At 46.8% G+C, this 23,616-nt stretch overlaps 3 protein-coding genes and 1 pseudogene across 9 annotated transcripts in view; 1 reads left to right on the plus strand and 3 right to left on the minus strand.

Annotated features, from left to right (window-relative positions):
* The window catches only part of EML2 (EMAP like 2), a 53,046-nt gene extending 47,253 nt beyond the window's left edge, over positions 1-5,793 (minus strand). For 2 of the 4 annotated variants that reach the window (XM_081868868.1, XM_081868865.1), the window contains exon 1: positions 5,421-5,524. In XM_081868868.1, coding sequence (XP_081724994.1) covers positions 5,421-5,487 — 67 coding nt within the window. In that variant the 5' untranslated portion in view covers positions 5,488-5,524. Of the gene's footprint in view, positions 1-3,495; positions 3,623-5,420; positions 5,525-5,674 lie in introns of those variants that run through there. The other 2 variants (XM_081868866.1, XM_081868867.1) reach the window with 2 other exon arrangements.
* Positions 1-23,616, minus strand: part of FBXO27 (F-box protein 27) — a 62,951-nt gene that overhangs the window by 32,954 nt on the left and 6,381 nt on the right. The window lies entirely within an intron of this gene.
* Positions 10,447-17,266, minus strand: LOC309345716 (kelch-like protein 6). 2 transcript variants are annotated; one of them, XM_081869033.1, is made up of 4 exons: positions 17,116-17,266; positions 14,333-14,411; positions 12,202-12,429; positions 10,447-12,076 (listed from the first exon to the last, which is right to left on the minus strand). In XM_081869033.1, the coding sequence occupies exons 1-4, from the start codon at positions 17,201-17,203 to the stop codon at positions 10,537-10,539; spliced, it is 1,935 nt and encodes a 644-aa protein (XP_081725159.1). In that variant the 5' UTR covers positions 17,204-17,266; the 3' UTR covers positions 10,447-10,536. The 2 variants fall into 2 exon arrangements, with proteins under 2 accessions (XP_081725159.1, XP_081725160.1); XM_081869034.1 differs by lacking the exon at positions 14,333-14,411 and having other exon boundaries at positions 17,116-17,247.
* Positions 19,056-20,635, plus strand: LOC309347517 (mitochondrial ornithine transporter 1 pseudogene; annotated as a pseudogene). Its single transcript has one exon. The product of its transcript is annotated as a mitochondrial ornithine transporter 1 pseudogene (transcript).

The following is a 23,616-nucleotide window of genomic DNA, read 5'->3' on the forward strand; positions in this document are numbered from 1 at the left end:
GACCTATAAAACCTTATGGCTCAGGACCACAATATTTCAAGGACCTTCTCTGCCCATATGAACCAACCCAGACCCTGTGGTCAACATATGAGCCCCTTATTTCTGTGCCGCCTCCTCAAGAGGTCCAGAGGGTGGCCACACAAGAACGGGGCCTTCTCTGCTGTGGCTCCTGGTTTGTCAATGCTCTCCACAGGCAGGCTCGCCTGGCGTCTTCACTACATATCTATAGGCACCAGGCAAACACATTCCTCTTCTCCCAGGCCTTTTGCTAACACTGGGGAACATTATTTTTTTTTTTCATTTTCTGTTGCACGAGAGTTTTCAACTGTTCTTATATGTTCTTTCAATGCTGATTTCAAATCTGAAATCGATTTTCGTGTACATGCTACAGTTATCTTTCAATTTTCGACTTTTGCCGATATGTCATATTTCCACTGGGGATGAATGGACACTGACACATTGATCTACCCTAACCACATGGTAATTTTTCTTTATTTTTATATTTTGTACTACTTTGGCTATGTGTTTAATAAAATGTTGAATTCTTGCATTGTGAAAAACAAAGATTATTGTGAAAAGTGAAAAACATGAATTGCCAAAAAAAAAAAAAACCTGGAGCTTACAGAACAAAACCAACTTTAGATATGAAATCAGCATGTCAAAATTAGGTTAGAACAACTGCAGGTGTCAATGCAACAAAAAATTTGTTTCCCAGTGTAATTAAACAGATTCTATTGCCTTTTAGGAACAGGTGGGATATTTTTTAAAGTATTTTTCTTTCCTCTTGGTTTCAATGTATCTATGTGGGGTTTATTGCCTGCTTACTTGTTTGGTTGGAAGTCACTCTGGGTTGCCCTGGGCAAGAGAACAGCTTTAATAAATAATAATAATAATAATAATATCATATTAGAATTACTTCTCTATAACTAGCCTAATTTTATGAGAATGCGATCATCGGTCACAAGCTTATGATGTTATTATTAAATTACCAATATGGGAAACATAATTTTATATTGCAATGAGATTTTATATGTAGCTATGTTGCATTTGTAATAAATCTGTATATTTGTTAAATAAGTAGATAATAAATTAAATAAATTATTTATTTGTATGTATATGTGTATATGTGTGTGTGTGTGTGTGTGTGTGTGTGTGTATTATATATATATATATAAAACACATTACCAAAATATATACTGTACAAATAAACTGCTGAAACAGTGATCCCGTCCTGGTCAAATCTGAGCCTCTATCCACATGAATGTGGCATTCAAGAAGTGCATAATTTTTTTCAAGGGATGCATAAATTTTACGAAATAAATGAATAAATTTGGGTGATGGCAGTGTCACAGACATTGTGAAAAGAACAAAATCATGACATCCAGGAAGGTTGCAGGCAGTGCATAGTGTATTGATTATTATTTGTTACATTTTTTAGTTGTTTTTCTTGCAAATGCAACCCAAAGCGACTTACAATAATAAACAAGTAAACAAGATGCACTTAAAACCTACGTAAAACGAAGCACAGAAAAATCTAAGAAGCGTTCATATTTTTTAAAGGGGGGATTAAAACATCCCACCCACTAAAGGAAGCCACAGATAATGAAAAAGCAAAAAGCATTTAATTATAATTTTATATATGATATAACCCCCTGGGCTGAAGCCCTGCCTGCTTCTACATATGGAGGACTGAGATAAAAACATTGAAATAGATGTTTGAGGAGCTCTTGAATTTTGTGGATCAGTAAGGTCCAGTTTCTTGCAGACACTGCCCACTAGTGGCAAATTAGTGATACTTCCAGCTGCTTTTAGTAAATTGGTTTCTCTCTGCCACACCTGTCCCCCAGGTACGTGGGCATCGGATTATATCGTTCGCATATTTGGAAAGGGATTAGGATTTTCTTGGGGCAAGGGCATAAACCACATACCAAAAGCAACTGGTGTCAGTTAACGTGGAATAAATACCACCACTATGCCCCATAGTTGAAATAGGCAGGTTTCAAGTATGCATTGAAAACACGAGGGATAACACCATTGTTTGAAATCATGCTTTTGCCACCCTGGTGCCATATCCAAGACTCTTGTAATAATCTGGAATAACTACCACCCCAAAATTGTGTAATCATGGTCAATATTAAAATCCCCAAAACAAAATAAAAAAATTCCTTCCAGTAGCACCTTAAAGACCAACTAAGTTAGTTCTAGGTATGAGCTTCTGAAGTGTGCTTGCACACGAAAGCTCATACCTAGAACTAACTTAGTTGGTCTTTAAGGTGCTACTGGAAGGAATTTTTTTATTTTGTTTTGACTATGGCAGACCAACACGGCTACCTATCTGTAATTAAAATCCCCAGTTCACTTATATATTGGAAGAGTGGGGAGGGCAGAATACTTATTTTTACCAGTCTTTAAACAGCTGACCAATGCTATCTCTGAATCCGATCCACACTTACTTAGAAGTAAGCCCCACTGAAACATGCATAGGATCCTCCAAGGATGCTGTGCCTTTGAAGGCTAAGGTGTATTATGGGCTAGCTAATGGTTCTTTTAAATGGCTGTGAATACATTGATCTGGCCTCCCTGAAAATGTTTCAAGGGCTGTTCCAGACAGAGGTTCTTGTTTACGGTTTTGTTTTTCCACCCTGGTTTTCTCTTGCCCCCTTCCTGACCAGCAGGTGCCCTGTGCTGTCTGTCTCAGGAGCGACACAGGTGTTCTGCCAGGAGAGCTTCCTTTCTGAGGCTGACCAGGGCAAGGGTCTGGGGCCTGCTGGTCGCAGAACTTCCCCTGCGCAAATAAACAGTGCATTTCCCCTCCTGCTAACTTCTCAAAACAGGGGTGCTGGGATAGCCAGAAGCCTGATTCTCTGACATAAAAGCCTTGCTAGTCCTTCACTGCTGGTGTGCACGCTAAACCTGGGCAGGCACTCTGTGCATTCTCAGAGGCATGCATTCTCCTTTATGTAAATCCCACGCCTTTCATAGCAGCTAAAAAGAAGTCCCAGGGCTGGGGGATTAAGTTTTGCTCTCCTGTGGTCAGTAAGTTTTGCTCTCCTGAGTTTTCGGTGAAGTCGGCTGGTTTCCCCTGCTTTTCTTCTAGGCTCGGAGGTTGGTGGTGGATGGTATGTTTTGAGAGAGCGCTCTGCGCAGGGACGTCAGTTCCCTTTTTCCCACCGTCCTTGCCAAGCTTTTCCTTCTGGCACCTCTTAGAAATGGCACTGGAACAGCTCCCCCACCCCAGCCTTTCCCGAACAACATTGCCATCCTTCCTCCGACCTTACACGACGAAGACACGGCTCAGGCGCCTCGAGATTTGGCGTGTGCGTCGCGCGCACTCACACATGCACAACCCGCGTGTGTTGCTTCTTTTCCTCCCGCGTTCCTCGAATTCCCACAGCTCCCTCTCCGGAGGGGCTGCGGCTGCATGCAGAACTGGGCTGGGCGCAGGCAAAGTGGGGCAAAGGCGAAGCGAGGGGCGCAGGACCAGCAGCCACCCACCTGTCATGCTGGGGTTTGCCCTGGGCCCGGTGCCCTCGCTGCCACGCTGCCCCTGCCTGCCCTTTTCACGACCTCTGCCGCAGTGCCAGGGGCTCGCTCCCTGCCCTACCCGGGTGCTTTCCTCCTCTCGGGTTCTCCTCCTCTGCAATCGTATTTCTTAGCTCGCTTCTCCCTCCTCCCTCTTTGCAGCATCTCCCAGGCGCCGTCCAATCGCGAGCGGCGGGCGGGCGCTGCATCCAGGCAGAGTACCAGGCGAGAGAGGCCAGAGAGATGGACGCACGGGGAGTCTGTTCCCCAGGACGCGGCTGATGCTGTCCGGCGACCTTGGACAGGGCAGGAGGGCGCTGGACAATCAGAAGTGACGTGGAAACAGACGGAGCCCCAGCCCCTTGGGTTCAGAAGCAGAGGGGCGCAAGAGATTTTTGGGTGGGGTGGGGAGTGTTCCTGCCGTAGGGAAGATGTGCAAAATAAGGCTGCGCCAAAAAGAGAGAAACGGGTATGCCTTGTAGATGAAGGAGGTGTAAGGATGGCTTCCAATACCTGCTCAGCTCTGGCCTTGGCGCGCTCGCAATTTCTTAGCCCGACCTACCCAGCAAGGTTGTTGTGGGAATAAATCGGAATAGCCGTCGTCGTGGGCATCGCTCTTGAGAACCGTGGAGATACAAAAAAATAAAGTAATACGCAGCCCTGAGAATGAGACCCAGAACCTGTTCGAAATGCTAGGGCTCAGCTCTTGTATTATCATAAAACACTGCATCTGAATATATAAAGAGTGCAAGCTGGAAATCCGAACAAAATAAAAAAATTCCTTCCAGTAGCACCTTAAAGACCAACTGAGTTAGTTCTAGGTATGAGCTTTCGTGTGCATGCACACTTCTTCATGCACACGAAAGCTCATACCTAGAACTAACTCAGTTGGTCTTTAAGGTGCTACTGGAAGGAATTTTTTTATTTTGTTTTGACCATGGCAGACCAACACGGCTACCTATCTGTAACTGGAAATCCGAGACAGGGTTCAGCCTCAGAACCTGTTGCATGCTAGGGCTCAGCCCTGGATCCAGCATAGTTTTACTCGCACAAACAGTATATGGAGCATGTGCAGAGTTCCCTCGTGGAACCCTTGACGTGGATTAGTTTATCCGCAGCACGCACGCACTTTAACCCTCTTTACTCACCATCGGAGTGGTCAATTTGTGGCAGAAGGCAGGCTGGCTGGCTAGCTGGACCCCACGCCGCGCCCCCGCCAAATCTTTCCGTGCGCGCTTATTATAGGCGATGCGAGTGGTTTAATTCCGAAATTAGTGGTTTCGAACGGAAGGTGGCAGTTATTCCAGAGCAATTCTTCCTGAGTAGTTAAAGCGCCCACCTGACCCAGCCGCCCACGGATGGAGGTGGATGATGGGCTTGGTTGCGAATTTCCCAGTTTGCATCGGGCGGGCGAGCGCGGGTGGAGGGCGGCCAGCTAAGCTGCGCGATGACCCATTTGGGCGCGGGGTGTGGCATCGCGGCAAGGCCGGGCGAGCGCGCGGGGGGCTCGCTCAGAAAAGAGGGCAGCAGGTCAGCCGAGCGGCCCCCCTTGCGCTCCCCACCCTCCCCTGCCCCAGTGCCCCCTTGGAGCCGCACCAGCCCTGCGCGACCATCCCTGGGCATGGAAAGGCACCCGCCCCGCCCTGCGCCCATCCCTTGGAGTTCTTGCAGAGCATCCTCGGAGCGCCCAGCGGGCACCTCCCTTGCTCTGGGCGTGCGCGCGCGCATGCAAGCGATGAAGCCAGGTCTGCAGCATCTTGCAAAGCGGGGGGCATTTCCCCCCCCCCCCCCAGGCCATGCGATGGATGGATGGATGGAGCGCGCGCGGGGCTGGGGCGCCTCCGGAAAAACCCCGGCGGTGGTCCAGCGGGGCGCGCGCGGGCGCTGCAGGGACTCACCATTGCAGAACTGCAGCAGCAAGGAGGTGTCGTACAGGATCCCACAGCTGGGCATCCTCTCGGCCATGCCCGCCCCCTGCGCCCCTACCGCCCCCCACCCACAAGGACCGACTCCCCACCCACCCCGTCCCCCCACCTCCCTCCCTCCTGCCTGCCCTCCTTCGCTCACACCTTGGCGCCTTCTGCCTCTCCACCCGCCTCTCCCTCCCGCCTGGTCCCCTGCATGCCTGCCTCCCGTTACCATAGCAACCCACCTCTTTCCTGCATCCTCTTGGCTAAGCACCCCAGTGGCTCCGCTAAGGGCCCCCTCGCTGGGCTGCCCTCTCTTCAAGTCCCCACTTTAAGCAAATCAAATTACACACCCGCACACACACACACTCGACCCTACCTTCAGCTCAACATGGAGCCCCACCCACAACCCCCCCAGCCCCACCCACACAGCTCGTCCTTGCTAAATCTCTCTCTCTCTCTCTCTCTCTCTCTCCCTCAGATCTTCACCCTTTTTTGCTTTTTTTCTAGGGGGGGATGGAGTTGGTGTTTGCTAGGGATGCTTGGTTTTTAAATAATATCCGGAAGATCAGGTTGTGCTCAGAGTAGTGCTCAGTTGTGCCAAGTTGTGCTCAGAGTAGACCCGTTGCAACTAATGAGCCTAGATTAGTCCTCACCCATTAATTTCAATGGGTCTACTCTGAGTAGGACTGACCTTGGCTGCAACTCAAGATCTGTAAACTTTCCCACCTCGGTTTCATCCACTGCTACCTTATGGTCTTTCCTGTTTTCTGAATGCAGACAATTCAAAACTAAATCATAGGAATACCCTCCCCCAATATCATAGAGTCATAGAATTTCAGAGTTGGAAGGGACCATCAAGGGTCATCTAGTCCAACCCCCTGCAATGCAGGAATTTCAGCAACAGCATCCATGACAGATGGCCATCCAACCTCTGCTTTAATACCTCCTAGGAAGGAGAGTCCACCACCTTCCATCCCACTGTCGGAACAGCTCTTACAGTCAGAAAGTCCCCCCCCCCCCGATCTTTAATATAATTGGTCTTTGGCACTCACTGCTGCAGGATATGGCTGCATCTCTTGTTATCAGTAGCTTGCTGCTGCATCTGCTTGCAATAGTGAATTGGCTGGGACAAGGGAGCCAGCAATACAGACTTAATGTGCCTCACAAGCTGCAATAAACCTCTGTAGACTACCTTGAGCATCTTGGAGGAAATACCAGGCCTATCAATAAAACTGGCACAGGTAGGCTGTCTCCAAACACGGCTGGAGGACACACTTGTGACTCTCTCCTACACTGCTTGGTTGCTGCTGCCTGTTTTTAACAAGATCTGTTGTGCCGTTTAAACAGCTCTAGTCCGCCAAAGCTTAGTAAAGGTAAAGGGACCCCTGACCATTAGGTCCAGTCGTGGCCGACTCTGGGGTTGCGGCGCTCATCTTGCTTTATTGGCCGAGGGAGCTGGCATACAGCTTCCGGGTCATGTGGCCAGCAGGACTAAGCTGCTTCTGGCGAACCAGAGCAGCGCACGGAAATGCTGTTTACCTTCCCGCCGGAGCGGTACCTATTTATCTACTTGCACTTTGAGGTGCTTTTGAATTGCTAGGTTGGCAGGAGCTAGGACCGAGCAACTGGAGCTCACCCCATCACAGGGATTCGAACCACCGACCTTCTGAACAGCAAGTCCTAGGCTCTGTGGTTTAAGCCACAGCATCACCCGCGTCCTTATGCCCCAGAAAATCTGTTAGTTTTCCAGGTGCCACAAGATTCTTTGTTGCTTCTAACCATCAGGACTCTATTTCTAACTAGCTATTGCTGACGATTGACAGCCATGGGTTTGGAGCTCTCCTTCTCCATGAATCAGTCTAATCCCTTGAAAGCCACTTCAGCAAATTGCTAACCCAGCCTCCCAGTGGCAATGAATTCCATAAGTTAATTATGCCTTGCTTACAGAAGTACTGTACTTCATTCAAACCTTCCCACTTTATATTCATGGGTCTTTTGTGACATCTAGTGGCACAGTAAGGGAATATAACTCCAGCCCACTCAGTTTAAACAAATTGGCTCCTTCTGTCCACTTTACCCATGAAAGATAAATCTCTCTATGCCTTCTCTCACTCTTTCTCATGCACACCTCTTTTAGAAGACATCTGAAGGCAGCCCTGTTTAGGGAAGCTCTTAATGTTTAACAGACCACTGTATTTTAATACTTTGTTGGAAACCGCCCAGAGTGGCTGGGGAAACCCACCCAGATGGACGGGGTATAAATAATAAATTATTATTATGTTATTATTATTATTTTCCTTCTAACAATAGACATTTTATACAAAACGCAAAGTGCTCTCCCACTTCCACCGAATATTACCTTGTCCTCTTTTCTCCTAACCTCCAGGTCTTCTTAATTCCATCCCTGTTAAAGAGGAGCATGTGAGCTCTGCAGGAGTTAACTCCAAGGCAGGGAGATAAAAGTGGGGGTTGGAGAGAGAGAGAAAAGAGGGAAGATGGCGACATGGAGCAGGAGCAATCAAGGCCAACTAAGGCATCAGCAAGCTGTTGTTTAGTCGTTTAGTTGTGTCTGCCTCTTTGTGACCCCCTGGACCAGAGCACGCCAGGCCCTCCTGTCTTCCACTGCCTCCCGCAGTTTGGTCAGACTCATGTTGGTAGCTTTGAGAACACTGTCCCACCATCTTGTCCTCTGCCGTCCCCTTCTCCTTGTGCCCTCCATCTTTCCCAACATCAGGGTCTTTTCCAGGGAGTCTTCTCTTCTCATGAGGTGGCCAAAGTATTGGAGCCTCAGCTTCAGGATCCGTCCTTCCAGTGAGCACTCAGGGCTGATTTCCTTCAGAATGGAGAGGTTTGATCTTCTTGCAGTCCATGGGACTCTCAAGAGTCTCCTCCAGCACCAGAATTCAAAAGCATCCATTCTTTGGCGATCAGCCTTCTTTATGGTCCACCTCTCACTTCCATACATCACTACTGGGAAAATCATAGCTTTAACTATACAGACCTTTGTTGGCAAGGTGATGTCTTTTTTAAAAAAAGCAGTGACATTAGCAAGCTATTGTTTATTTATTTAGTACCTGCCCTTTACCCGAATGCCCCAGGGCAGGTTCCAGCATTAAATCATAATATTTAAAAAATTGAAACAACTTGCAACCATAAAATAAGTGGGTCCTTAAAACATGTGCCTCAAGTGTCAGAGATGTGACTTCGGCTGCATCCTGACAGTGGCAGACTTTGAGCTCTCAAGTTTCTGAATTGGTCGCACTGCCCTAAAACCACCTCTGCGCCAGAAGCTGTCTAATGAAGGTGCCAGACACACCTCTGTGGGGAGGGAGGTCTACAGCTTAGTGGCCACCACAGAGAAGGTCTCATAGGCCACCCCCCCAAGCCTCTGAAGGAGAAACTATGGCGAGGGACCCCTCTGCCAATCTCAGCACCCAAGTGGGTCTGTGGGTGAGAAGGTCTTTCTGATAAAGCTAGTTGAAGGAAGATTGGAGGGGCTGCAGATTGTGCAAATATGGTTTCCACCCACTCAACTTATCAGGTTCTTGGTTTTAGACCCTCCCTTCTCTTTCTCCATTCCATTTGGGCTTGTTCCACTGACCTGCCAATGGAGAAAGCAAAAATGTTTGCACTTAGGGAACTAACTAGCTGGAATCTGGACTAAACCTTAAACACAGCAGAGAATGCTTTCAATCAAGATTCAAAGCCTGCTCTTAAGCCTTTACACAATATAATGTTTTTTGGATCCTTTAACTTGGAATATACATTTCTAGGAATATATCTGTAATGAATGCAAAAGTTAAATGGCCACTTCCAGGTAGGGTTGCCATGCCTCCTGAATTTCCTGGATATAGCCGGTATTCAGCCCTCATAAACAGCGTCCAGGCAGAAATTGCTGAAATGTCCAGGAAAATCTGGACGTATGGCAGCCCATGTTGGTAGTGTAGACTTTGGCAAATTTCATTAAAAATAGCTTAAAACCTTTCTTTCTTTCTTTCTTTGAGATTTTGCAAAATTTCAACAGCTTTTGTCTCATGATCTCCACTTTTTGAAATATGACAGCCCTACTTCCAGGTCCAGCTTGGCCAACCAGGTGCCTCTTCTCTCAGCGCTGGCTGGGGCTGATGGGAGTTTGGCCAAAACATCTGGAGGGCCCCAGGGGAAGGCTGCCCTCCATTTCTTGATGTGAAGGCCAGCACGGGTCAAGGCAGGGCCTTATGAATGTTGGATCTTATTTCGTTAAGGGCAGGGCTTTTCAACCAGTGTGAGGTTCTCTTAACATTTCAGTATGTTAGTATGGATTGCTGTTAGGGCAGATATGCAAGGAGGGAGCCCAGGGATGATTCTGTCATGCTTTTCTCTCTGCGCTTGTGTCAGAGGCAGAGGGGATGAATATTTAACAGCCATGAATGATTAAAGACAATTTCCATCTTAAAAACTCTGCTCTTTGCTGGCGCAACAGAGGTTTAGTCAATGCTTTCTTCAGTCAGCAAACTATAATCTTCATTCTTCTGTCAAATGCCTTAAGTCAAAAGACTGAAGCTGGGTGAGGAGCCAGACTGCCCCAGACACTTGTCACCTATCCTGTAGACATATTGCTTGCAGTGTCTGCTGGCAGGTGACCTCATCCCAGCCACCATGCTTTATTGACATATACTGTGCTGTTACGATTATTTTAATCTGCAAGGGCTGAGATTGCTTTCCAGCTGAAACCGGTGGCCTGCATGTTTGCTTCCATGTCCTCACAATAGCTGCTCAACCTGTACATTTGTTAACAAAAAGATTACTACAGAGACACTACGTTTCCAGTGCTTTTTCCTCCACAGGAAACTCCTTCTGCCCTGAACTCCCTATAGCTTGGGGGGGGGGAGGAATTGCTGAAGGTTGGGCCCTGAACCTGTGCAAAATGCTTACATGTTGGCCCAGAATGTTTAGTGCCCACCTTGATACAGGAAAGTGAGAAAGAAGCTGACAGAGAGAGAGAGAGAGAGAGAGAGAGAGAGAGAGAGAGAGAGAGAGAGAGATGTCCTAGGTTTTTAATGGGCTAAATACTGGAGGAGTCCGGATGAAAATATCTCTTCCCTTTGGGGAAATTCTTCAGCTCTTACGGTGTGCCAGCTTCCAAAGATGTCAAGGGATCTGGAGGACAACTGGGGGCGTTATCCTCCCTCCTCTCTTTGAAGGGGACTTTGCTGTCTGCAAGCCCAATAGCCACCCGGCTTGCAGAATCATCTTGGACAAGAGCCTTCAAGTTTGGCTTCAGCACCTTCAGGGTCACGCATTTCAGCACCCTCCGCACCACCGTTCCTTGGCCCGTGAGGCTCTCTGGATACTGAGTCCAGGAACTTTCTCCAGGCTCCCAGTGGTAGATGGCATCGTGAGTCCTGGAGGTGCATACCCCTCCCATCACATAAATTTTCCCCTGGAAGTAAGCGGCGCCTGCAAAGGCAAGGGGCAGCGGCAGCGGAGGGATGGCCACCTCGTTGCTCATGACGCCATCCTCGCGCATGAAAAAGCATTTCGAGGTACACGGAAGAAGCTGGCTGAACCTGCTGTTTGGGTACGCCTGGGTGTTTTTTTTGGCAAAGAAGCCCCCTAGGACGCAGATCCCGGTCTCCATGGTGACAGCAGCTGCACCGTGGAGACAGAATTCCAGAGGCACCTGTACCCAGGTATCCAAGAGGATGTCATAGAGGAGGATGCCCTGGTAAACCACTTCGTCAGAATCGGCATCTCCTCCGATCAGGTAGAGCTTGTTCTTGTACGAGGCCGAGGCGGAGAAGCGCAGGATGACGGGCAGGCTGGCGATGGGTGACCACGTCTGCTTAACCACGTCAAAACTCTCCGCCGAGGCGAGGGGGCCTGTGTCATTCCAGCCACTCAGGGCAAACAGCTTGTGCTTGCAAGTCAAAAGTATGTGGACGGACCGGGGCGTTGACATGGCGGGGAGCTGGAGCCAGTGGTTGGCTACCGAGTTGTACTCGTGCAGCGCCTGGGAGTAGGAGCCATCAGGGTGTTTGCCCCCTGAGATGTAGAGCTTGTGATCCAGAGCTGAGCATCCAGGGAGCGCCACGAGCTCTAAAGGTGGCAGTTTGGTCCTGGACCCCGTAGCTGGATCCAAGCACTCCATGTAGCAATCCATATCTTCGTTGACGGAGAGGATGTCCCTCAAGCGAGGCACTTTGATGCAGATGATCCTTTCCTGGTACATGCCCTGCCGGAGACCCCCACTTGCCTGCAGCCTCCCTGCCCCATCTAGGTCTCCCCACTGCAATTCCACTTGCTGGTCGAGCGTCGCCACGTCTTCCTGAACTTGTGCAATTTCCCTGGGCGTCAGGAGAGGGAAGCGGACATGTTGCAGGAGCGTCTTGAGTACCGGAAGGCGCTCAGCGGGTGCGGCCGCCACCCACCGCTGCACAGCCCAGAAGACGTACATTTCGGAAGTGATGACTAAGTGGCCCGAGGAGATGAGGCAGATCAAAGCTCCGAGGTCGAGATTCGGGAAATCCTTGTGTTCCAAGAGGGTTTCAAAGTTGAGGCCCAGGTAGTGCATTGTGCTTCGCAGCAAGGTGGGGTTGTTGTGATCGTAGGCCAGCATGTACAAGTGGAAGCAATTCTCCTTGGAGATCCTCTCTGATAGATATCTGCCAGGGAGCAATGGAAAGAAAGAACGTCACTGGAAATCCTGTGGGTGGGAGCCGCTTATTCCTTTGGCTTTCGAAACAGGTGTTGGGGAGAAATGTAAGAGGAGCCAGACCTCTTGCGCTACCTGCTGATGTGTTCAAGGGCTGGTGTGACCTGGAGCCGGCTGGCTGCTGTGAACAGATCTTCAGCGTTCTCTGAAGTGAGGGCCAGTTCCCCCGAGTAGAGATAGGCTAGCAGATTCTGGAGGAGCGAAGGATCCATGTCTTTCAGCAAAACCTCCCCGTCTCTGGATTCCTTAAAGTCGCTCGTAAACACAGCCTGGAAGTAAGGGCTGACGGAAGCTAACAGGGCCCTGTGTGGGAAATGGAGACCGTCAGATTAGCCATGGAGCAGCTGGGTACCCTCAAGTACCAACTATCCTTTTACCCTCAGTTGCCCCATCTGAAAAATGGGATAAATCATATCTCTTCTCTTGGAGGTATGTTGTGAAGAAGAAGAAGAGTTTGGATTTGATATCCCGCCTTTCACTCCCTTTAAGGAGTCTCAAAGCGGCTAACAGTCTCCTTTCCCTTCCTCCCCCACAACAAGCACCCTGTGAGGTGAGTGGGGCTGAGAGACTTCAGAGAAGTGGGACTGGCCCAAGGTCACCCAGCAGCTGCATGTGGAGGAGCGGAGATGCGAACCCAGTTCACCAGATTACGAGTCCACCGCTCTTAACCACTACACCACACTGTGCTTATGCAAAGGAGAGGGTCTTTTCTGCGGTGGTGCTTCTGAGTATTAGCTCAGACCACAGGAGGGGAGAGGAGTTGCTCTTGTGCTCAAATCCTGCTTGCAGATTTCCCGCAGGCCTCTGCTTGGCCGCTGTGAGAACAGGAGGCGGGACTAGGTAGGCCATTGTCCTAATCCAGCAGGATTTTCTTGTGTTTTTATGCTCTAACTCTGAACTCCCCCTTCTAAAGAGTCACGCCAAGTGCTGACATTAAAAGCTGTTCAGCACCTGGTTAAGAGCTTCCTATTTGTCCATGAGTTTTAGACTGTAGATGGTTTGGGAAATTGTGTTTTATTCTGTTGTTGTTTTTTTTTTAAAAAAAAAAATATTGAATGATTTTATGTTACAAAAAACATTACAACCATATTACCACAAAATATAATTGAGAAATAAAAATTACATACATCAGCATTTTGTTTGTTATTTGTTATTTACCGTCTTATTTCCTCCCAAACATTCCATACCCAACACACACACGCACACATACAGAAAAAAAGAAGAAGAAAAAAATAATAATAGTGATAATAATGAAAATAAATATTTTCCCCCTTTTATCTTACAAAATCTTTTCTTCAATTTTCACTTCCTGTCAAATCCCTTCGCATATGTTTTATCTTACAATTGAATGTACACAAAACAATGAACCTTTCTATATAAATTTTTCAATACATTCAGAAAACAAAATAAATCCTTAATTGTTATCCACCTCCTTTTACTTCCTTTGTCACTCGAATGCTAGCATGGAGTCAAAACTATTATTGTATTTTTGAACATATCTTCTATAACCATCCCATTTCCCCGCAATTTTTTGCTTTGAGTTTGCTAGTCAGTTGAGCCATCTCCACAAATTCCTGTAATTTGATTTGCCAGTCTATTATTTTTGGAGCCTACTGATCTTTCCATCCCTTGGCCACGAGTATTCGAGCCGCCACAGTTGCATACAAGAATAACTCTCTTGAATTTTTTTGGGAAATTGTGTTTTATTCTGTTGGCGGGGTTTTCAGGCTTTTATTTTGTCTTCTCCTGTTTTGTTACTGTTTCCTGTTGGTTTTCAAATTGTATTTAGTCAGACTTTCGTATGCCACCCTGCGAATAAGACCTGAAATGAATAAATTCCCATATCTGACAGCACTGCCTACACATTCCCACCCAGTGGGATATTAGGGAGGCTCCCAAACTTCCAAATTCCTGGGATTTCTTGGCATGGATGTAAGAGGTTTTTATTTTTTCCCCACCACTTTCTCTGGGAAAACACACTGTTTACCGCTGAATTGGAATAAACGTCAATCGGTTTTTCTACAGATTGTTCTGATTCAGTAACAAACATCAGGGAATGAGGAAGGAGAAAAGGAAAATGTCTTGGATCTGTGCCTGGGAATCACAGGAGAAGCAGAAATGTGGAGGAACTCTAAGAAGGAGCAGGCTGCTTGGCTCCATTTGCTAAAAGGGCATTTCTGGCCCTCCTGTCCGGCATGGGACCCACCTGTTGCACGGAAACCGCTTCCCTCCAGCTACCAAGGTGGCATTGCAGAGTTCCTGGGTCTTATGCAGCTGCTTCAGACCTGAGGGAGAGGGAGGAAGATGAAAGCCGTCTAGGTCATTATAGCTGGTCACCTGAGGGGAAAGGGCAGCCCCCTAGAGAGGGGAGGTTAGAATCATAGAATCCTAGAGTTGGAAGAGACCACAAGGGCCATCGAGTCCAACCCCCTGCCAAGCAGGAAACACCATCAGAGCACTCCTGACATATGGTTGTCAAGCCTCTGCTTAAAGACCTCCAAAGGAGACTCCACCACACTCCTTGGCAGCAAATTCCACTGTCCAACAGCTCTCACTGTCAGGAAGTTCTTCCTAATGTTGAGGTGGAATCTTCTTTCTTGTAGTTTGGATCCATTGCTCCGTGTCCGCTTCTCTGGAGCAGCAGAAAACAACCTTTCTCCCTCCTCTATGTGACATCCTTTTATATATTTGAACATGGCTATCATATCACCCCTTAACCTCCTCTTCTCCAGGCAAACATGCCCAGCTCCCTTAGCCGTTCCTCATAAGGCATCGTTTAATCTACAACATAACACAACCCCCCACCCCCATACAGAAACCCACCCTCATTAAACATGAACATAACATAGACCATAACATACGACAATACGAACAACCAAATAAAAGACTTCCTTTATCCTGTATCTGGCCTTCTTATTTACTTCTTATAAACTGTTTCCTTTATGAATAATTATTAAGATTTTTCTAATTATAACAAATATCCACAAAGTCTCCCGCAGACATTAATTGAAACAAGTCCAGGTATGTATTTTAGGGCACTGTTTTGTGCAGTATTCTCTGCATCTTCCCCATGCTTTTTGAAACTCTTGTCTAGTGTGATCTCTAATTGCCTCTCTTAATCTAGCCAGTTCAACATACTCTAACAGTTTATCTTGCCATTCCTTTTTTGTTGGCACAGTTTCTCCCCCCCCCCCCAGTTTTTAGCAATTAGGATCCTTGCTGCTCAAGGAGAATGAAAGTTTGGTGCAACTGGATTGTGCTCTATCACTGGGAGGGGAGAGATGTCACTCAGGATAACTGTGGGGCAGATCACCAAAAAGAACCCCCCCCCCAAACACCAAAAACCCCTCTAGCCATTTGTGTTTTATTCTTTTATCTTTTATCTTTTGTTAGCCACACACTGAATGTATGCGCCTTACACGGGGCTCCCTTTGAAGGTGACCCAGAAACTACAACTAATCCAGAATGCGGCAACTAGACTGGGGACTAGGAGTGGCCACAGAGACCACATAACACACCGAGACCACATAACACCAGTCCTGAAAGACCTACATTGGCTCCCAGTATGTTTCCGAGCACAATTCAAAGTGTTGGTTACAGATAGGTAGCCGTGTTGGTCTGCCATAGTCAAAACAAAAAATTCCTTCCAGTAGCACCTTAAAGACCAACTAAGTTAGTTCTAGGTATGAGCTTTCGTGTGCATGCACACTTCTTCAGATACCAAAGTGTTGGTGTTGACCTTTAAAGCCCTAAACAGCCTCAAAGGCCCATTATACCCAAAGGAGCGTCTCCACCCCTATCGTTCTGCCCGGACACTGAGGTCCAGCGCTGGGGGCCTTCTGGCGGTTCCCTTCCTGCAAGAAGCCAAGTTACAGGGAACCAGGCAGAGGGCCTTCTCGGTGGTGGCGCCCGCCCTGTGGAACGCCCTCCCATCAGATGTCAAAGAGATAAACAACTACCTGACATTTAGAAGACATCTGAAGTCAGCCCTGTTCAGGGAAGTTTTTAATGTGTGACATTTTAATGTATTTTTAATCTTTGTTGGAAGCCTCCCAGAGTGGCTGGGGAAGCCCAGCCAGATGGGCGGGATACAAACAATAAATTTATTATTATTATTGGCCAGACCTTTGAACACCTGGACCCAGCAAGTGTTAAAACATAAGCCAGGCTAGCTTCCTGATGAGCCATTAAGAGAACCAAGGATAGGGGCTCTGTGCCAGAGGACAAATGGGTGGGCCACCTCCTCCCTCTCTTAGACAGTTAGTAGGACAAAGCAGGAGATTGAGGGCAGAATTTGATGTGATGTGACCTAGAGGGGAAAAGGTTGCAGGCTGCAAAAGGCAGAGAGCAAGAGTGCGCCTGGCTGAATTCTGTTTGACTCCAAGGCTGTGGCTATGGGAGAAACAAGACCCTTTTGGGGTGTTGATGCTGTGATCCGCTCCATCACAGGCTCGGGTTGTATATGTGTGTAAATAAACCCTATATCCTGATGACACCACAGTCTCTGCTGTGTCTCATTTCCAAAAGGAAACACAAACCCTGGGTGAGCGCCTGGAAACCCTGGAATCTTGCACTGATCAGAGTTTGGGGTGACATGTGGCAGTATATTATCGGGCAGCCTATATAAAAACTGTTAATGATAGCAGCGGCCAGAATAATATGTTGCTCTTATCCTGTCACGCAGAAAATGCTGCAATAATTTGCTGCTGCCGGGGTTTCAAGACCAGGAAAAAAAAGGCTTTGCTCAGGTGGCCAAGCGAGATCAGAAGGCTGGGCTCCCTGTATTTATTCCAGGACTGGAGACTTTCCACATCCCCTCCTACCCCCAAAGAGGCTTTGGCCTCAAGGACAATGAGGCTGCCGGCTACTATAGAATCATAGAGTTGAAAGGGACCAGGGGGGTCATCTAGTCTGACCCCCTGCAATGCAGGAAGATTTTGCCCAATGTGGTCAAATGTGGTCCGAGTTTGAGGTCAGCCTCGGACTCACCCTGGCTGAAACAAGCTTTCAGTGAAGATGTCTCTGGCTCATGCTCCTCCTCCTTTCTGCCGACTTCTGCCATGTCTGCTGGATCCATGCCTCCTGCCGCCAAGTCCCGAGGGGCTGCCACTCTCTCTGGGACTCCGACCTGCCTCCCACTTGCCCCCTCAAAGCCTCTCTTAAAAGCAGCCTACAGCTCAGGCCCCAGTGTCCCTGGGGCAGCCATTACCACCACAATGGTCGCCGTGGCACCTTGGGCCTCCTCAGGGTGCCCTAGGAATTTAGTGGCTTGCCCTGGCTCAACTTGCTGCCAGGGGTGCTGCAGAAACCGTTGTGAAGATGGTGCCTTTGGGAACCCTGTGGGCCCTTGCTCTGCTCCCTGAATGTGGGAAGAAGTGCTGCAGCACCTGGGATAGATCCCTGCCTCGCAGCAGAGCCATGTGGCACCCTCTCTGCTGGATGAAAACTCAGTTTCTGATCACAACCCAATCGCTTAGTGCGTTTTCTTGTGCGGAAAGCTGGTTTTCTTTTTATCTTGCAGATTGTGCAGGGGTAATCGTAGTACAGTTGTACCTCGGGTTAAGTACTTAATTCGTTCCGGAGGTCCATTCTTAACCTGAAACTGTTCTTAACCTGAAGCACCACTTTAGCTAATGGGGCCTCCTGCTGCTGCCACGCTGCCGGAGCACGATTTCTGTTCTCATCCTGAAGCAAAGTTCTTTACCTGAGGTACTATTTCCGGGTTAGCGGAGTCTGTAACCTGAAGCGTATGTAACCTGAAGCGTATGTAACCCGAGGTACCACTGTATGTGTTTCGATAAAGACAGCTTACATAGAAGAGATGAAAACTGTGACAAACAGAGGTCACTAGGAGAACCTGCTTATTTTAAGAATGGGCCAAGAATCATCATTTTATTTATTAAATTTGTATACCGCCCTATACCCCCAGGAATGTTTGTGCAGGAAAACTCAGCCTTGAGCTAAATAGAGAGAAAACAGGCACCCTGTCTAGGGCTGGGCAATATATCAATATTTCATCCAACAATGGTTCGAAGCCCATATCGTCATAGCGATTTCATAATTTTTGACCTGGCAATATATCGCGAATCATGACGTACATTAGGGGCTGGGCGATATATCGCCCAAAACTGGTTTGAAGTTCATATCGTGATCTCGGATTCATAATTTGTGGCCCGGCAATATATCGTGAATCATTATGTGTTTGTGCTATGCAAAAACCACAATGCAGGGGGAAAATGTGAAGACAGCCAATGCCTCTACATAGCTCCATCCTGACTTTAGACATTGTGACATATCCATATATCGCAATGTTTAGCTTGTAATATATCGTGATGTCGAAAACCAGATACCACCTTACTGTCACCTTCTTGCTGAATTAAGCATTCGGCTTTGATAACGCAGGCATGCTTTTCCTCTGAGAAAGTGGCTTAATTTTTACACATGTGTAAATGTAAGCTATAGTATAATCCGTATAGTTCAAGCTATGGTTTTCCCAGTAGTGATGTATGGAAGTGAGAGCTGGACCATAAAGAAGGCTGATCGCCGAAGAATGGATGCTTTTGAATTCTGGTGCTGGAGGAGACTCTTGAGAGTCCCATGGACTGCAAGAAGATCCAACCTCTCCATTCTGAAGGAAATCAGCCCTGAGTGCTCCCTGGAAGGACAGATCCTGAAGCTGAGGCTCCAAGACTTTGGCCACCTCATGAGAAGAGAAGACTCCCTGGAAAAGACCCTGATGTTGGGAAAGATGGAGGGCACAAGGAGAAGGGGACAACAGAGGACGAGATGGTGGGACAGTGTTCTTGAAGCTACAAACATGAGTTTGACCAAACTGCAGGAGGCAGTGGAAGACAGGAGTGCCTGGCGTGCTCTGGTCTGGGGGGGTCACGAAGAGTCGGACACGACTAAACAACAAAACAAAATGTAAGCCTGCATTTCTCTAAGGCTTTGTACTTTATATGCTTGTGGACACCACTTTCCCCCACCGGCCGGCAGTTGTTCTGACCAAGTAAAGCTGCCTCAAACATCACAATGGGGCATTTGTGGGGGGGGGGACACCCACTGCACAATTGCTTATAGTTTATTATGTGAGCCACCATAAGTACTCTAAAGGAAGGACTGAAATAAAGTAATTGTGGTAGAGGAAGATAATAATAATAACAACAAATAAGAATAAGGGGGTCCCGGGCAGGGGATGAGGGTGAGTCGCTGGCGAGTTGTAGCTGGAGAGAGCTACCCATCACATCTCTTCGTGGGCTGCAGCCAACCTGGTGATTTAGAGCCGCCACAAAACCAGTGGGAAACATGAAAACCAACCCTGTCATCCAAGCTGCCATTGACCTCACGGCCGGGGCTGCAGGAGGCACTGCCCGTGTGATTACTGGCCAGCCATTTGATACCGCCAAGGTGAAAATGCAGACGTTCCCTGCCATGTACCGAGGGTTTGTGGACTGTTTCGTGAAGATTTACAAGCAAGTGGGGCTTCGAGGCTTCTACGAGGGCACCACCCCGGCTCTGGTCGCCAACATTGCCGAAAACGCCGTGCTCTTCATGTGCTACGGCTTCTGCCAAAGCGTTGTCAGGAGCATCGTGGGGCTGGAGAAGAAAGCAACGCTGAGCGACCTTCAAAACGCCGTCGCCGGCTCCTTTGCCTCTGCCTTTGCCACCTTGGTCCTCTGCCCCACCGAACTTGTGAAGTGTCGCCTGCAGGCCATGCACGAAATGCGCTTATCCGGGGAGGTCGTGCGAGGACGCAGCACAGTTGGGTCGGTAGTGAAAGGTGTCCTGAAAAAGGACGGTCCCCTTGGATTCTACCGCGGCTTCTCCAGCACTTTGCTGCGCGAAATCCCGGGATATTTTTTGTTCTTTGGAGGCTATGAGCTGAGCCGGACGTTTTTGGCATTTGGAAGGCCAAAAGAGGAATTAGGCCCTGTGGCGCTGATGGTCAGCGGCGGTTTTGGTGGCGTGTGTCTCTGGATCGCTGTCTATCCCATTGACTGCATCAAAACTAGAATTCAGGTCCTTTCCATGCATGGAAAGCAGGCAGGCTTCATGGTAACGTTTGCAAGCGTGCTCCGGAAAGAAGGTATTTTTGCCTTGTACTCAGGACTGAAACCTACGATGATCCGAGCTTTCCCAGCCAACGGCGCCTTGTTCCTTGCCTACGAGTATAGTCGGAAACTGATGATGAACCAGTTTGAGATGTAATATTTTTTCTTGTAGACTTACAATCATTGGAAACCTTTACAGGTCGTGAGAGCTGCCGCAAGAACAAGCAAAAAAATCAAGTTTTAAAGATTCTAGTTTTATTTTTTAAAGTATCTGGTGTTTTAAATAAATATGTTGGGGTTTTTTTTCCTAAAACAAACACAAATCAAAGAAGAAGAAGAATATAATACTTGAACAGAAGGATTTGCATTTACCCCAGGGTCAATTTAAAAAGCTCCTGTTCCCTAAGCTACTTCATTAGACTGAATGAAACGTCATTATTAAAAACCCTTCCAACTCTTCCCCGACTTTTATTAAAGTACCTTTGGCTATAGGTGTGCAATACCTGTGCCAATAATGGAAAAATACGATAATCCACCCTTCTTTTGAAGGATTTTCTCTCCCCCATTAAAGAAATATTGCACAATTATCTCAACCCCTCTGAAGTGCATCACCTAAGGTGAACAGTATTTGCTGTAATAAAAGGATAACGAATATAATCTATATTTAACACTTCTGGAACCTCCAGGTATCTGAACATGTCTCTGAGGGCATGATCCAATTTAGCCTTAAACCCATTATCTCCAGAGTACATTTTCAATAGTGTCTATGTCCATGAGGACGACCTCGGAGGTTGTGGCCTCTCCTTCTCTGCAGGTTTTTAAGCAGAAGTTGGATGGCCATCTGCCATGTTTGATATCCTCCCGCCTCACGTTCCAGCAAAAGGGTTTAGGTCTGTGCATTTGGGTCACGAAACCACTGCAGAGTGTCGATTTTTCACCAAAAAAACCCTTTAATTTGGGCCTCGTTTTTGCGGACGGGCGTAGCCTACTCTCTGCACTGGGTCCATAAGCTTGTGCATTTTTCTTTTCTGAACATCCCTCTGTTTGGAGGGCGTTGCAAAGCGATTCCCTCAAAAACGTTGGGATTTTCTGTGTCCGCTCCTTCCTTCCTTCCTCAGAGACCTAATAAGGAGCTGAAGGGGGTGAGGTAATCTGGTGAAGAATATAATACTACTTCTACTAATGATAATCATTTTAATTTTTGCTCCAGTTTGAGCCAAGGGGGCAGAGACCCTCCAGCTTTTTTCTCCCCAGCTGGAGCCAAGCTCAAAATGGTTCCCTTTACGGAGCTGCCTTCGTCTCTCTCCTCAAGGCCTGGAGGGGAACCTTTCCAAGGCAACGATTTCTAGAAGATGGCAGCCAAATAACATGTTTAAACACTCGGCAGTTGCAACTGATGGACTATATGGAATTGGCAGAGATGACTGGCAGAATCCGAGACCTGGGAGAAGAATTGGTGGAGGAGGATTGGAAGAAATTTAAGGACTATTTACAAAAATACTGTAAATTGTATGAATGTTAAGAAAGATGTAAGATCTGCAATAAGATGGTTCCAACAATTTAGTAACAAAGAATATAAATTTAAACGTGATTGAAAGAAAAGACAAATTTTGGATGAACAATATGCTAGAATTAGGTTTTTTGTTTTTTTGTTTTTTAAAAAAAGAGTGATTTAAATTCTAAGATTTGAGATTCAATATTGGATAATTACATGATATAAACTGAACTAAGTGAATAATTTGCTAGAAAAATCTATGTGTTTAGAAAGCAGGAACAAGAGAGGTGAGGAAGTCCAAAGATGAGAATGAAACGTGGTGAATGAGAAAGATCATGTTGTTATGTATGTTGATTTCTGTTTTATAAAATTAATAAATATTATTATAAAAACAAAACAAAACACTCTTTCCCTCAGGAATTTGTTCATGAGAAGGTTCTCCCTCCTCCATTTCATTCATATATATATTTATATATATACACACACACACACACACACACACACACACACACACACCCACACCGTATTTTTCGCTCTATAAGACGCACCACACCCCAAGACGCACCTAGTTTTTGGAGGAGGAAAACAAGAAAAAAAATATCCTGAATCTCAGAAGCCAGAACAGCAAGAGGGATCGCTGCGCAGCGAAAGCAGCGATCCCTCTTGCTGTTCTGGCTTCTGGGATAGCTGCGCAGCCTGCATTCGCTCCATAAGACGCACACACATTTCCCCTTACTTTTTAGGAGGGAAAAAGTGAGTCTTATAGAGCAGAAAATACGGTATACACACACACACACATATATATATACATACATACATATACATACACCCCCATATTTTTCAGTGTATAAGATGCCCCCCATGTATGACGCTCCCCCCATTTTTGGGGACTCCAAATTAAGAAAACACCCCTCAGCACTACCCGTGTATAAGATGAGCCCCAATTTTAAACCTAATTTTTTGGTAAAAAAAAAACCCTGGTCTTATACATGGAAAAATATGGTGTGTATGTGTATAGATAATTTTATTTATTTATTTTCCATTTAATAATATACATTCACATCATTATTATCCACTTTGCCTCCCTGGCTCTTTATACTGTAATAATAATAATTTAATAATAATAATTTATTATTTATACCCTGTCCTTCTGGCTGGGCTTCCCCAGCTACTCTGGGCGGCTTCCAACAAAATATTAAAATACAGCTTTAGAGCTTATCGACTTCCTTCCCTCCCGCCTCAGGGCTTTCAAAATTAACCTTTATATCATTGCATTTTGTACGTTTTCCAATTCCAATTGCACTCATTACAAAATAGCTCAAAATTTAAATAAATATAGAAAGGTAGAAAACTTCCCATTACAAGTCAAGAAAACTTCTCATTACAAGTCATCGGACAGCCCTGCTAGTGATGTTAATTTGCTTACGATAATCTGTCAGATATCGTATAAATTTACTCCAGTCCTTTTGGAATACTTGATCATGCTGGTTTCAGATTTTGTCCGTCAGCTTCACCAGTTCTGCAAAGTCCAACATCTTCATCTGCCACTCTTCTTTTGTTGGTACTTTACCTCTTTACAAGTCCACATTATGTGGTAGAAGATACCTTCCCTTCATTTTGAGCACTCATTGGTTCTTGTTTTGCACATTTTAGCAAGTTTAGCTGGTGTTAGGTACCATCTGTGCATCATTTTCATAACATTTTCTTTAAGTGCACTGCATGCAGCAAAATTAATACCTCCCTTCCACAACCTTTTCCAGGATTCTAACTGAATATTATATCCAATATCTTTAACCCATCTCCTTCCTCCATTGCACCCCCTAGGGTTGTTCATATTTTATTTTGAAACTGAGGAATCCCACCCCATCCTTAGGAGATCTTACTCTCTGCCACATCCTGTTCAATGAACGTCCTCTGGTCCACTCTGGCAAAAGTGGAAATTAG

Source organism: Podarcis erhardii (assembly GCF_964252035.2).
Source record: "Podarcis erhardii genome assembly, chromosome: 7".
Taxonomy (NCBI): Eukaryota; Metazoa; Chordata; class Lepidosauria; order Squamata; family Lacertidae; genus Podarcis; species Podarcis erhardii.